This window comes from Myotis davidii, unplaced genomic scaffold (genome assembly GCF_000327345.1).
Source record: "Myotis davidii unplaced genomic scaffold, ASM32734v1 scaffold1377, whole genome shotgun sequence".
Lineage (NCBI taxonomy): Eukaryota > Metazoa > Chordata > Mammalia > Chiroptera > Vespertilionidae > Myotis > Myotis davidii.
This window is the reverse complement of record NW_006288854.1, coordinates 462,068-474,273: the sequence shown is the minus strand read 5'-3', so window position 1 is coordinate 474,273 and position 12,206 is coordinate 462,068. Positions and strand designations below refer to the sequence as shown.

The following is a 12,206-nucleotide window of genomic DNA, read 5'->3' as shown; positions in this document are numbered from 1 at the left end:
GTTTTTATGGATTTTAGAGATAGAGAGAGAGAAACATCAATTGGTTGTCTCCTGTACATGCCCTGACTGTGATTGAACCCATGACCTTTTGGTGCATGTGACAATGCTCAACCAGTCTATATATATAAAAGCCCAAGCGACCGTCTGACCTTTCAACCAGTAGCTGTGACACACACACTGACCACCAAGCTCAACACACAGGCATGGAAACATGGAACAGACTGATGAATCTCAGAGGGAAGGGGAGAGGGGGGAGGGCGGGAAGAGATAAACCAAAGTTCTTAACACGCATACTAAAGGCTCGGTGCACAGATTCGTGCACTGGTGGGGTCCCTCAGCCTGGCCTGTGGGGATCAGGCCGAAACTGGCAGTCCGACATCCCCCGAGGGGTCCCAGATTGTGAGAGGGCACAGGCCAGGTCAACGGGCCTCTAGTTTACTATATTTTGCTTTTCTTCTGGTAATAAGACACTGACAGTTGTCTTTTCTCCCACACGAAGTCCCATTGGTGAGCCTTCCCTGAAGAGCAGTGGTGGATTCAAGGAGAAAGGGATGGTGCTGGGGAGAACAAGGAGCCAAAGGCAGGTCCTGAGGCCTTACCTGCACTGTCTGGATGACTGGGACCTGGTCCTGAAGGGCTGTGTTTTGGGCTGGCCACGCTGGCTGGAGATGCCCTGCGGGCAGCTGAGAGCACCATGCGGGCCGAACGCCCCAAAGGCCCCGGCTGCAGCTGCTCTAGGATGTTCCTAAGGTCTGAAATTTCCTTAGTGCTCCTGCAGGGAAACAAAGTGCTTGGTTTCACTCAGAACAGAGACTCTATTTTGCTCACCCAAGTCAGTGGCATCTAACCAAGAAAGCCAGTTTGATAGATAGATATAGGCCTGGGGTACGTGATTAACAGGGGAACCCAGCTGGGGCTTGCGTGCTTGTGAGCAACCTGGTAGTTTTTCTTTCCCAGGAGAAAGCACTGAAAAGTGGCTGGGAGACCTCCGTTATGGCAGCTACATACGTTTGGGGATCTGGGAAGAATGTCCTCCGGATAGAAGGATTAGCCATCCAGGGGCTGGGACTAGATTCGGAAGCATTAGAAGAGTCCTGAAAAGAAAATGGAGAAATATGAAATACATACATTCACCACCAGGGGACGCTGCTACCAAACCTGAGGACTTCAGCTTAGTGAGTGAATGTGTCTGCTGTAACTTGTACACGGCACCTTTGCTTGTGTGTGCACACACTCTTCCAGCTCTGAGATGTGAGATGTGGTGATTTTGTATACTTTTTACCCCAATGCTAAGGGTTTTGTCATGATCCTAAAAGACCCAGATAAAAGAATACGAGCTGTTGGGGAAAAAAGGGCTATCGATATCATGTGCAAACTTTTGAAAATATATATATTTCCCTGTCATCATTGATGTTTCTATCTCTTTCTTCCTCTCCCTTCCTCTCTGAAATCAGTATAAATTTGTGTATATATATGTGTGTGTATATATATAAATTTGTATCTATATAAAATTGATTCATGTAGGTACAAAACTCAAATCACTCATCTCTATACACATCTATGCGAGAAAAATTATACACACATATTTCTTTAATTTTAAAGTAGTTCTGTTTTGAACTATTTGGGGACATTTTTACCACTTTTCTAAATACTGTTTAGTAATATTGTTTAATATCCATTATGATTTATTTTGTGAACAATTATTTACTTGAAGCTAAAAAAAACCTACCAATTTCTAGCCATCTATAAAAAGAGATGTGTGTGTGTATATATATATATATATATTTATTAGATACATGACGCGTCTCTTTCTAGCATTAGCCACTATATCTATATCTATATCTATCACAGGCATTTTATAAACCTCTCTCCTTCAAACTCCAGGAATGTCTATGTGTAATAATCACACAGTAGATCATTTCTACATAGATTTTATTTATGTGGAATGCTACAATTTAATTCTTTGCCAAAATGCAGTTTATCTGTGTTGATTCATCTGTGGCTATTTTCTTTTTTATTTTCTCAAATTTCCTTGAATTTAAAAAATTAAACATTTTTTCCTTTAATATTCAACCCTGACTCTTTTTTAAAAAAATATATACTTCTATTGAAAATTTTTTAGAGAGGGAGAAATAGAAACATTGATGAGAAACATCATCAATTGGCTGCCTCCGGCATGCCCCCTACTGGCGATCAAGGCCAGGCGTGTGCCCCGACAGGGAATAGACCTGGAAACCTCTTAGTGCAGGGGACGATGATCAGTCCACTGATCAACACCAGCTGGGCTTCAGCTCCGATTCTTCCGTCACAGATTCTTTTAAAGGTAAACGTCTTTCTTGTAAAGCATGACCTTAGCCTCATTATGCAAGTTTGAGAAATAGTATTTTTATTCACATTCCTTGTTTAATATTTTCTAATTGGAAATTAATTTGCAACCTCATCTTGGACCTTGCATTAATTTTGAAATACTTTGTTTACTTTACCAGGATTTGTCTTTTTTCCTTACCATGTCTCATAAATTTTAGAGTGAATACTATACAGGGTAACTAGCTGGATGGGTAGAGGTGGTTATTTAACTTTAACTCTACATGCGATTAATCATTAGGAAATGAGCTCTCCAGCATAGGCTACGTGGAGCCAGGTGGCCTGGGTTCAAATCCACTCCAAGATTTATTTAGCAGTGTGACCTGAGACATCCCAGTAAACTTCTCTGGTTTCTGTTTTCCTTACTGGAAAATTGGTGATTATAAAAGACCCTATTCCACAGGATTAAAAGCCCTTTCGCTTTCACTGTACCTTACCATTGGAATGATACTTTAAAAAAAAGAAAAGCCTATGGCACTTTAGAGGTCACAAATGTAAAACTGAGCGCCCTCAATTTGTTACCCTGTATCAATCCTCTCTTGTAGGAATGTTTCAGGACCTCCTTTCCCTGTGGTCTCACTGAGGTACCTGAAACATGTTTCATTCTACCACTGACGTTCAATGCCTTTCTGACATGATGGCCCTGGAGTTGCTGACTCCTTTCCTCCTTGATCCCACCTTGGTTCTAAAGGTGCAGAGTAATTTACCAGACAGGCGCTTTAACCAGCTAAGCCACAGAGCCAGCACAGGCGCAGCGTAATTCAGATGGCCAAAATGGAAAAGACTCCGTGAAGTCTTTATTTATCTTGTAATTAGGGAGATTGTCTATCCTGGTTTGCCTGGGAAGTCATGCCTATTATGTCTGTTGCCTCAGTATAATAATAATAATTATTTTAAAAATATTTTTATTGATTTCAGAGAGGAAGGGAGAGGGAGAGAGAGATAAAAAAACAAAACATCAATAATGTGAGAGAATCATTGGCCGGCTGCCTCCTGCACGCACCACACTGGGGATTGAGCTCACAATCCGGGCATGTGCCCAGACCAGGAATTGAACCGTGACCTCCTGGTTCAAAGATCGATGCTCAACCATTGAGCCACGCCAGCTGGGCTCAGTATAATTATTAATAGCACTCTTTTTTGGTCTCAAAAAAGTTTGGATGACAACTTTTATGATGACCCTGTCTATAACTCCCCTCTGAACGGTCATTTACGTAATGAACACATACTCTCAAAGCCTACGTTGTTCCAGCTGCCAGGAATGCATTATGAAACAAGACAAACAGGTTCCTAATCTCACAGAGCTTCCACTTGATTGAATAGCTCTAGCTCCATTCACGTCAGCTCCCGGCACTGAGATACGGGGACCTGGCGAGCACACTGAACTGCTTCCATGGCCTTTTGCATTTTTTATCCCTTTCCTCAGTGGGAGGGTAAATCTCAGACGGAGCTTTCCTTGCCTCAGCTCTGTGGGTCTCTCCCGTGGCTGTACAAGTGCATCTCCTCCTCCTCTGTCTGCTCTCACTCCCTTTTCTCTTCCCAATGTCCAGTCTCTTCTTTTTCTCCGTAACCTCAATAGGGGTGACACTTGTGAGGCTCACTCCTGGGAACTGAAGTTCTTTTGGTTATGTCCAATGTTTGAAGTGTCTAAAAATCTACGGTGTGCATAGAAGTACTGTGGTGGAAATGATAGGAGGATCTGATTTCTGGTCTTTATTTTGATGTGTTGTGTGAATTTGAATATGTAAGTTTCCCTATCTGAGATGTAAAATGAGGTGGATAGGACTTGATGATCTCTAAGTATTTTTCCATCTCTAGAGTTTTATGATTCTAGCTTTGTGTGATTATATCTTCATATTTGTTTGTGAGTCAATTAGAGTAGAGGGTACTGGCTTGGAAAGATGAATGGAGACATCATTGATAAGAAAGGAGGAGTTAACCCTGGCCGGTGTTGCTTAGTGGTTGGAGCGTCTGCCTGGGCAGTGAGGCGTTGCGGGTTTGATTCCTGGCCAAGGGCCTAGGTTGCAGGTTCGATCTCAGCCTTGGTCAGGGCATGTGTTGGAGACAACCAATTGTCTCTCTCACATCGATGTTTCTCTCTCCCTCTTTCTCTCCCTTCCTCCCTCCCTTCTACTCTCTCTGAAAAGCAATGGGAAAAATATCCATGGGTAAGGATTAACAAAAACAACAACAAGAAAGGAAGAGTCAGAATAGGCTTAGGAAGAAAAAGAAAAATTAGAAAACTTGCTGAGAAAAGGGGAGATAAATTGATTAGATGCTACTAGAGAGCCAGCAACCTATACATCTCCTATGAGGCAGCATCCGTGTTTATTGTACAGGGAGAGAAAGCAGGAGAACACATGAAATTGCAAAGCACATCTGTACCTAAGAATAGGTAGGGGGTTAGGGAACGACCATGACAGAGGGACTGTAGTGAGTCCTGGTGGTTTCGGAAGGAAAAGTCTGATGAAAGCTAGAGTCCACAAGAACTCAGAAATAAAGTATAAGATTAAATTTGAATTCCAAAAGAATTTATTAATGGCTAAATAACAAATGGCCCATCAGCTCTGTGTACACTATATTGAAGGCTCACTCACTTGAATCTTTCACATGTAAAAGGGAAGGTGTGCACTCCTGCCTTTAGGAAAGTGTAGCGAGCCCATTTATGTTTGTAATTGAATGTATGCGTGTATAGGTGTGTGTATAACTCAATCAAGCACCAGCTTCCTAACCAGAAACGGAAAGGATGGGAGAGTATTAAGTCCTTGCTCCACCACTGCACATACCTGGCTCAGCCCAGAGCTCACAGGGGCTGAGGGATCCACCACAGGGTCATCTAAGGAGTCCAGAGAGGAGCACACACGCAGGAAGGCCAGGCCAAAGGACTGATGACGTGTGAAGGGTTGGGAGCAAGTCAGGCGAAGTCGATCCCATGATTCACCTGAGGCTGGAGCCAGGAAGTCATCTCCAGGAAAAGAAAATGAGGGGGAGAGGAAACGAATGAATGGGAGGGAGAAAGGTCAATACCGAGGAGCGGAAAGAAAGGACAGGGACCATATAAACTCCAACAAAAGGAATAATGAAGGTCATCGGTAACTGACCCCTCAGGCCTTGGTGCTCAGGGTTTGGCAGTGCCAAGCTGGCCAGTCAGGGTCCCCTCAGACACCATCACTCCTCCCCGTCACAGGTCCACACCATTCCCAGCATGGCTACATCCTCATTCTGCACTTCTCCAGGGACCTTATCAATGTCTCATTTTAACAGGAAGTATCTGTAGGGTTGAGGTCTGGGGTGACCACTTGCTCACTGGATTAGAGGATCTACATCTACCTTTCCTGGACCATGAGACCACAGCCTCCTGCAAGCACTCCATGCCCTACGCACGCACTCACAGTGTCACACACCAGTACTACAAACCCTTCTCACCTTCAATTCCCAGCACTATCTATTAAGACCTCATCTCCTCCACCTTGTATGCCCCTCCCTTATCATTCTTCCTTCACATTACAAACACCTCCAATTTAAACACAGACAAATCCTAAGTCCCCAGAGGCCAGGAGTTCAGATCTTATGTGGTGCCCAGTGAACGCAGAGATCTGCATAGAACAGAACTCAGGAAACACTTTAGGCTGCATAACTATAACTATCAGATAGTCTCCTATCACTTACGTAAACATTCATCCTACATTCACACTTACATTTATACAAACAAAAGCACACTAGTCACAAATGTGTGTTCTACATCAGGCTTCACGGAATCATGTTGAGTGTAAATATAAATCATAGCTCATAAATACCCCAAGGGATCATGTTTTCTCATCATGGAGAACTCACTGACAAACATACCGCATGGTTGTTTACTCATTAACTAATCCCTGTCCCCCCAACAGATATAACTAACCCCTGCAGAGGTTCCCTCCCACAATATATGCCTACCAGCTCTTACAGCCCTCTACTGTACTGCAGCCTTTTCGCATAATCTGTCTCTCTCCCTGAGTCTCTCCCATTTCTGCTTTTGCCCTCCTTACCATCTTTAAACATGCGGACCCCTGAGCGGTTTTTCCCCTGCTTTGAATCAGCTAGGGACATTAGCATGGTTGCAGGGAGCAGGGTGACAAAAGGTCTGTCCAGGGACCAGGAAGAACGGCCCACATCAATTTGCAGGAACGCACAGCCGCAGTTACCTGGGGACAAAAGGTTGAGAGAAGGATAAGGGTTATAGGACGAAGGCTCCCCTGGCTGTCCACAAGGGAATCAGGTGGGAAAAGGACATTTCTCCATTCCATAGCTAACTGGAACCCCAGAAAGGCCAAGCAACACAATGAGCCAGTAACTGCAGTGAAACGAGACCTCCGCCCCACTGAATGACATTGTGAAGGTAGGTTCACCATGTTCCTCTCAGCCAGAAAGAAGCCTTCCCCTGACTGAAGACACCCACTGTTTCCCTGTCCTCTGGCTCTGGCAGGCAGTGCCAAACTCTTGTCTCTCTTAAATCCTTGCTAGGGAGGCTCTGGCCAGGTATCTCAGTTGGTTCGTGTCATCCCGATACACCAAAGTTGTAGGTTTGATCCACGGTCAGGGCACATACAAGAATCAACCAATAAATGCATAAATAAGTGAAACAACAAATTGATCTCTCTCCCCCTCCCTCCCTCCAGCTCCCTTTCTTGATCTCCCTAAAAAAATAAATAAAAATTTAAAAAAGAATAAAAAAAAATAAATCCTTGCTAGGGAGCCTGCCATCTCTCTGTCCCGACAGAGCTGAGATCAATGGTCTTTGTCATCTCTCTATTCCAGAGAATGCTAAGGCCAACCTTTTCAACCCATAAACTCCTATGAAGCCTTCCTGAATTAACCAGCACAGTTCATCCCCAGCATACTCTTGACATTGATATTTAGAAGAGTTTAAATTCTATTTGTTGCATTTAATTATGTCAATATCCTAAGGTTTCACCCAGACCACTCAGATTAAAGCAGGGGAGGTATGCTGCTTAATTCCAGGAGTGCCATTCGCATTCAATTCTATGTGAATGAAATTCTTAGAGTTCTTGCCAACACCACATACCTGCCCCAAAGGCAAGGGCCACATCTCCCCTTCACACCAGTTAAGGCTGATCAGCCAGCCTGAACTGAGACATTTTGGTGGAGCATTTGGAGGGAAATGTTACTCCTATGTTCTCCCACAGAAGCTCCTAGGCCCAGAGCACGCACTCACCCACATCGATGTAGCCAATGGGCACTGCCCTTTCCAGCTGCAGTTCTACTTTCAGTTGCCCACTCTTGTCCTGAGGGCAACTGAGCCAAGGTCCCCTCTGTCTGTCTGGGTTCAGCAAGTTCTCCACAGGATACTTGGGATCCTAAGTCAGAGAGAGGAGCGTATCAGGAACCTTCCTGAGCCCAAGGAAACCAAGGGTGCCCATGAATAAGGGGTTCCTAGACTCCCAAACATTTCCAGGCATTCCGACATGACAGGAAAGGCACAAGACAGGAGTCCATAGGAACGTAGCATCACCTACCATGGGATTTACAGACACTGTTTACCTCTCTGTCATTTACCAGACCACCTCATGTAATCCTCAGAACAACTTTAGGTGGTTACTATTATTGCTTTCTAGGTAACAGATCAATAAACTGAAGCTTGGGCTCAGAAATTTACCCACGGCCAAAGGCCGAATAACCAATCCGAGTCAGAACTCCCAGGTTTCTGAATCCAGAGCTCTTAACCACCACCACACTATACTATTTTTTCTTTTTTCTAATCTTCACCTGAGGACATGGGGCGTGGGGGAGAGAGAGAGAGAGAGGGAGAGAATATGAATGAGAATGAATATGAATGAGAAAGAGAAACATTGATTGGTTGCCTTTTGCACCTGCTCCAATCAGGGACTGAACCTGACAGTGAATCGAACGGCCAACCCTTTGGTGCACAGGATGCAGGCTCAACCAACTGAGCCATTCCGACTGGGCTTCATTTATTTTTATTTTTTAAGTACTCACCTGAGGATGTGTTCATTTATTTTAGAGAGAGGAAGTGAAAGAGAGAAAAACCCCACATCAGTGTGAGAGCGAAAGCCAATGTCAAAAGGCTGCATGCTTTATATGAGTTCAACTATTTAACATTCTGGAAAAGGCAAAATCATGGAGAGAGTAAAAAGATCAGTGCTTGATAAGGGTTAGGGGAGATGGAGGGATAAAATAAGAGCACAGAGAGTTTTCAGGGCAGGGAAACTACTCTGTATGATACAGTAGGTCCTTGGGTTAAGTCGGAGATCCGTTCCTATGGTGCGACGTAACACGATTTTCACTTAAGTCGGAACCCACCTACGTAAACACCTACGTCACTCACATGGAGCACATACACAGCAGTAATGAAGTGAAACAGTAAAAAAATTTGAAAGAAAGATAACAATTCCTGACCTTTACTTGTGGTAAATAAATAATAAAAAACATAAAGCACATATGTACATATATCAAAATGACGGAACTTTTTTTAAAATAAATACTGTAAATGGGAGATGGCGACGTAACCATGCCTGTACTCTGATGATGGGAACGTTATACATTTGGCAAAACCCATAGAATGCACAACATCAATAGTGAACTCTAAGATAAACGTTGGACTTTGGGTGATAATGATGTAGGTTTATCAGCTGGAACGAACGCACCACTCTAGTGGAGGAATGTTGATAATGCTGGAGGCTATGCATATTTGGGGGCAGGGTGCATATGAGAAATCTCTTTACTTTCCATTCAATTTTGCTGTGAACCTACAGCAGCTTTAAAAGTATTTTTGTTGTTGTTGTTAATCCTCCTCACTCCAACGATATTTTTTTCCATTGACTTTTTAGAGAGAGTGGAAAGGAGGAAGGGGAAGAGAGAGAGAGGGAGGGAGAAAGAGAACAACAGCAATGTGAGAGAGACACACTGATTGACTGCCTCCCATATGTGCCCCCACCAGGCTGGGGATCGAACCTGCAACCCTGGTACGTGCCCTTGACTGGAAATTGAACCCACCACTCTTCGGTCCAGGGGCTGACACTCTAACTACTGAACAAAACCGGCTAGGGGGAAAGGCAAAGATTTGTATCAAAGTTTACAACTGATGGTTAGAAATACGGTGATTCATTCAAAGGCTGAAATAGCAATACTGAGATAGACATTTTCAGTTCTAACCCAAAGTCAGATATTTTTTGGTGGGTAGGCCTCGAGCAAACTACTTACTCTCTTTGGATCTAAATTTCTTCATCATAAGTAAAGTGGAAAGACTAGACTCATGGTCGTCAATCTTGTTTTTTGTTTTAGCAATAAAACCCTTCCTTTTAACTGAAGTCTTATACCAAAGTGTGTGTGTGTTTTCAACAAATAAAAAGCACACCTCTGGTTAAGATACAGTTTGGGGGCCTAGAGATATACTTGTCCCTTCTCCCTTCAACTTCTAGAAGTGGGTCCTCACAGAGTACAGTTGGAAACCACAATATTAGAAGATAGCTAGCCCGGTGGGCATGGCTAAGTGATTGAGCATTGACCTATGAACCAGGAGGTCACAGTTTGATTCCCAATTGGGGCACATGCACATGCCTGGGTTGCGGGCTCAATCCCCAGTGTAGGGCGTGTAGGAGGCACACCCTGTGGGGCACTGCTGTGCGTGGGGAGCCCTGCTCTGCGTGTTCAATAAAATATATTAAAAAAAAAAAGAAGAAGATAGGTAATGCTCTCTTGAGGAGCCCTAGCCGGCTGGCTTGGCTCAGTGGATAGAGCGTCAGCCTGTGAACTCAAGGGCCCCAGGTCTGATTTTGGTCAAGGGCATATGCCGGGGTTGCGGGCTCCACCCCCAGTAGGGGGCGTGCAAGAGGCAGCCAATCAGTGATTCTCTCTCTAGCATGTTATAAGGCTGACAATGTGAAGAAAACTATTTAGGCAGACCATATGAGGTAAGCAGGATAAAGGTAACTTTCATTCTATTTCACTTGGGAGTTGATACAGTAGTTCCTAAAGACACTCTAGGGGTCTTTCTGAAATGTGTAGAGATGCCTATGACTGTCATAATGACCAGGAAGTATTATGTCATTAGGGTCGAGAGGCCCTGGAGGCTAAATACTCCACGATGCAGATGATACTGCTGTAAAATGCAGGTTTATCTGACCCAAAATGTCAACAGCACCCCCTGAGAAAGACTAGGATAACAGAAGGGGAAGAGCAGGGAGGATGGGTAAATGGATAGGGAAATGACAGGAGAGGAAAGGGAGGGAAGTCCTTAATCAACACGGTGGATTGGTGTTGGGTCCTGGCATCTAGCTGTAATCAGGATAATCGGGATTTCCTGAAAATGGACTTTTAGGGAGAAGGCCAAGATCACCTTTGCTGATGGCGCTGATATCCCCACAGGTCACGGATGATATTGAGTGTCCTGGTCTGCTCTCAATGCCAGAGTGACTAAACTTCCCTTCTGGGAACCCTGGTACAGACTTTGATCCTATAGCTTTGCCAGTTCCCTCCAGACTAAGGGTGGAATCTGAGGTGGTTTCTTTCTTTACCTTGAATTCCTGGGAACACTTCTTTTATGTGTCCGGCATTGCTCTGGGAACAACCTGAGGGCGAGAGCTATGTTCCCCCACTTCCACTCTGGACTTCCACAGAAGGGACAATGTGTCTCCTATTAGATTGTGTGTTTCTTGAAAGTGGAGCCAAGTCCTCTATTTTTTTCCCCCCACTCTGTTCAGTCACCAAGAAAAAAACCCATGCCTGTTAATTAATATACCTGAGAGGAAAATGATACCACGTGGCTAATCTTCACAGGAGCCATGGTAAGCCCAGCAGCTGTCCCCAGGACAAGGTAAAAATGCTTTCTCCCGAGATTTCTTCTGTCCCCACTTTGGCACTGTCTACATTTTGGTCCCGTCAGCTTCCAGAAGAGAAAGAATACTACTCCTGAAGAAGAGAACAAAGGAAAAATAAACTAGCCATAGCTGTTTCTCTGGCAACAGTAGTTATTTGCAGCAGTCAGATTGTTATGGATTACCATGACTACCATGATGGGGGGCAGGGACCAGATCTGCACCAACTGATGAGATTCCAACAAACGGAAACAATTGGAATGCAACCACAGGGCGACAGAGCAGCAAAAGATATATTGATATGTGAACGTTGGATTTTTATGTAGGTGAGCTCCCAAGGGCATGGACTGTGCCTTAAATCATTCATCTTTATATCCCTAGAGTCTGGCACATAGTAAAGATGTGCAACAGATGTTCAACTAAATATATGATGCGATTGTCTTTTAGTTGTTGTTTTCTTCCCATAAAATGCATCTTCCTAATTTAGCTTTGCATTAAGTCACTTAGAAATCTTCAATGGCTTGCGGATGTATGTGGATCCCTTGCTACATAGTAGGTACTTAATAAATATTAGTTCAGGTTGGCCCATCAAACATCTACAATGTAGATATCTACATTTCCTGCTTCATCTCCTATTCCTTTCATCTGAGGATTTTCTTTATTTTATCTTAAAAGTTCATATGGGTATTTGTGCTTTTGTCTTTTGCTAAACTTTTTATGGAAAATGTTTAATGTATGCAAAAACATACATATTAGTATAATGCTCTCTCATGCAACAATTCCTTGGCCAGAGGTGTTTTAAAGTTCTCTGAGTGTCTATAGTGGATCTCTCTCCAAATATTTATCCCCTGCCCTTTTAACTCATGTTTGTTGCCCTGCTGGCCCCTGAATATAGGTCCACGACCCGCTATACTCCTGCCACAGTGGTCTTCTTGCCTCCTTCCCACCAAATATTTTTCTTACCTCCAAGATTTTGCTCATGCTATAACCTCTGCTTGATGCTCTTTC

At 43.8% G+C, this 12,206-nt stretch overlaps 1 protein-coding gene across 1 annotated transcript in view; it reads right to left on the bottom strand.

The window, feature by feature from the left end:
- The window catches only part of LOC102752833 (short transient receptor potential channel 2), a 20,138-nt gene that overhangs the window by 4,340 nt on the left and 3,592 nt on the right, over positions 1–12,206 (bottom strand). Inside the window, exons 2-7 of the mRNA XM_006761041.2 lie at positions 11,123–11,292; positions 7,580–7,721; positions 6,393–6,548; positions 5,151–5,329; positions 1,009–1,094; positions 600–772 (exon numbers count right to left, since the gene is read on the bottom strand). Coding sequence (XP_006761104.1) covers positions 600–772; positions 1,009–1,094; positions 5,151–5,329; positions 6,393–6,548; positions 7,580–7,721; positions 11,123–11,167 — 781 coding nt within the window. The 5' untranslated portion in view covers positions 11,168–11,292. The remainder of the gene's footprint in view (positions 1–599; positions 773–1,008; positions 1,095–5,150; positions 5,330–6,392; positions 6,549–7,579; positions 7,722–11,122; positions 11,293–12,206) is intronic.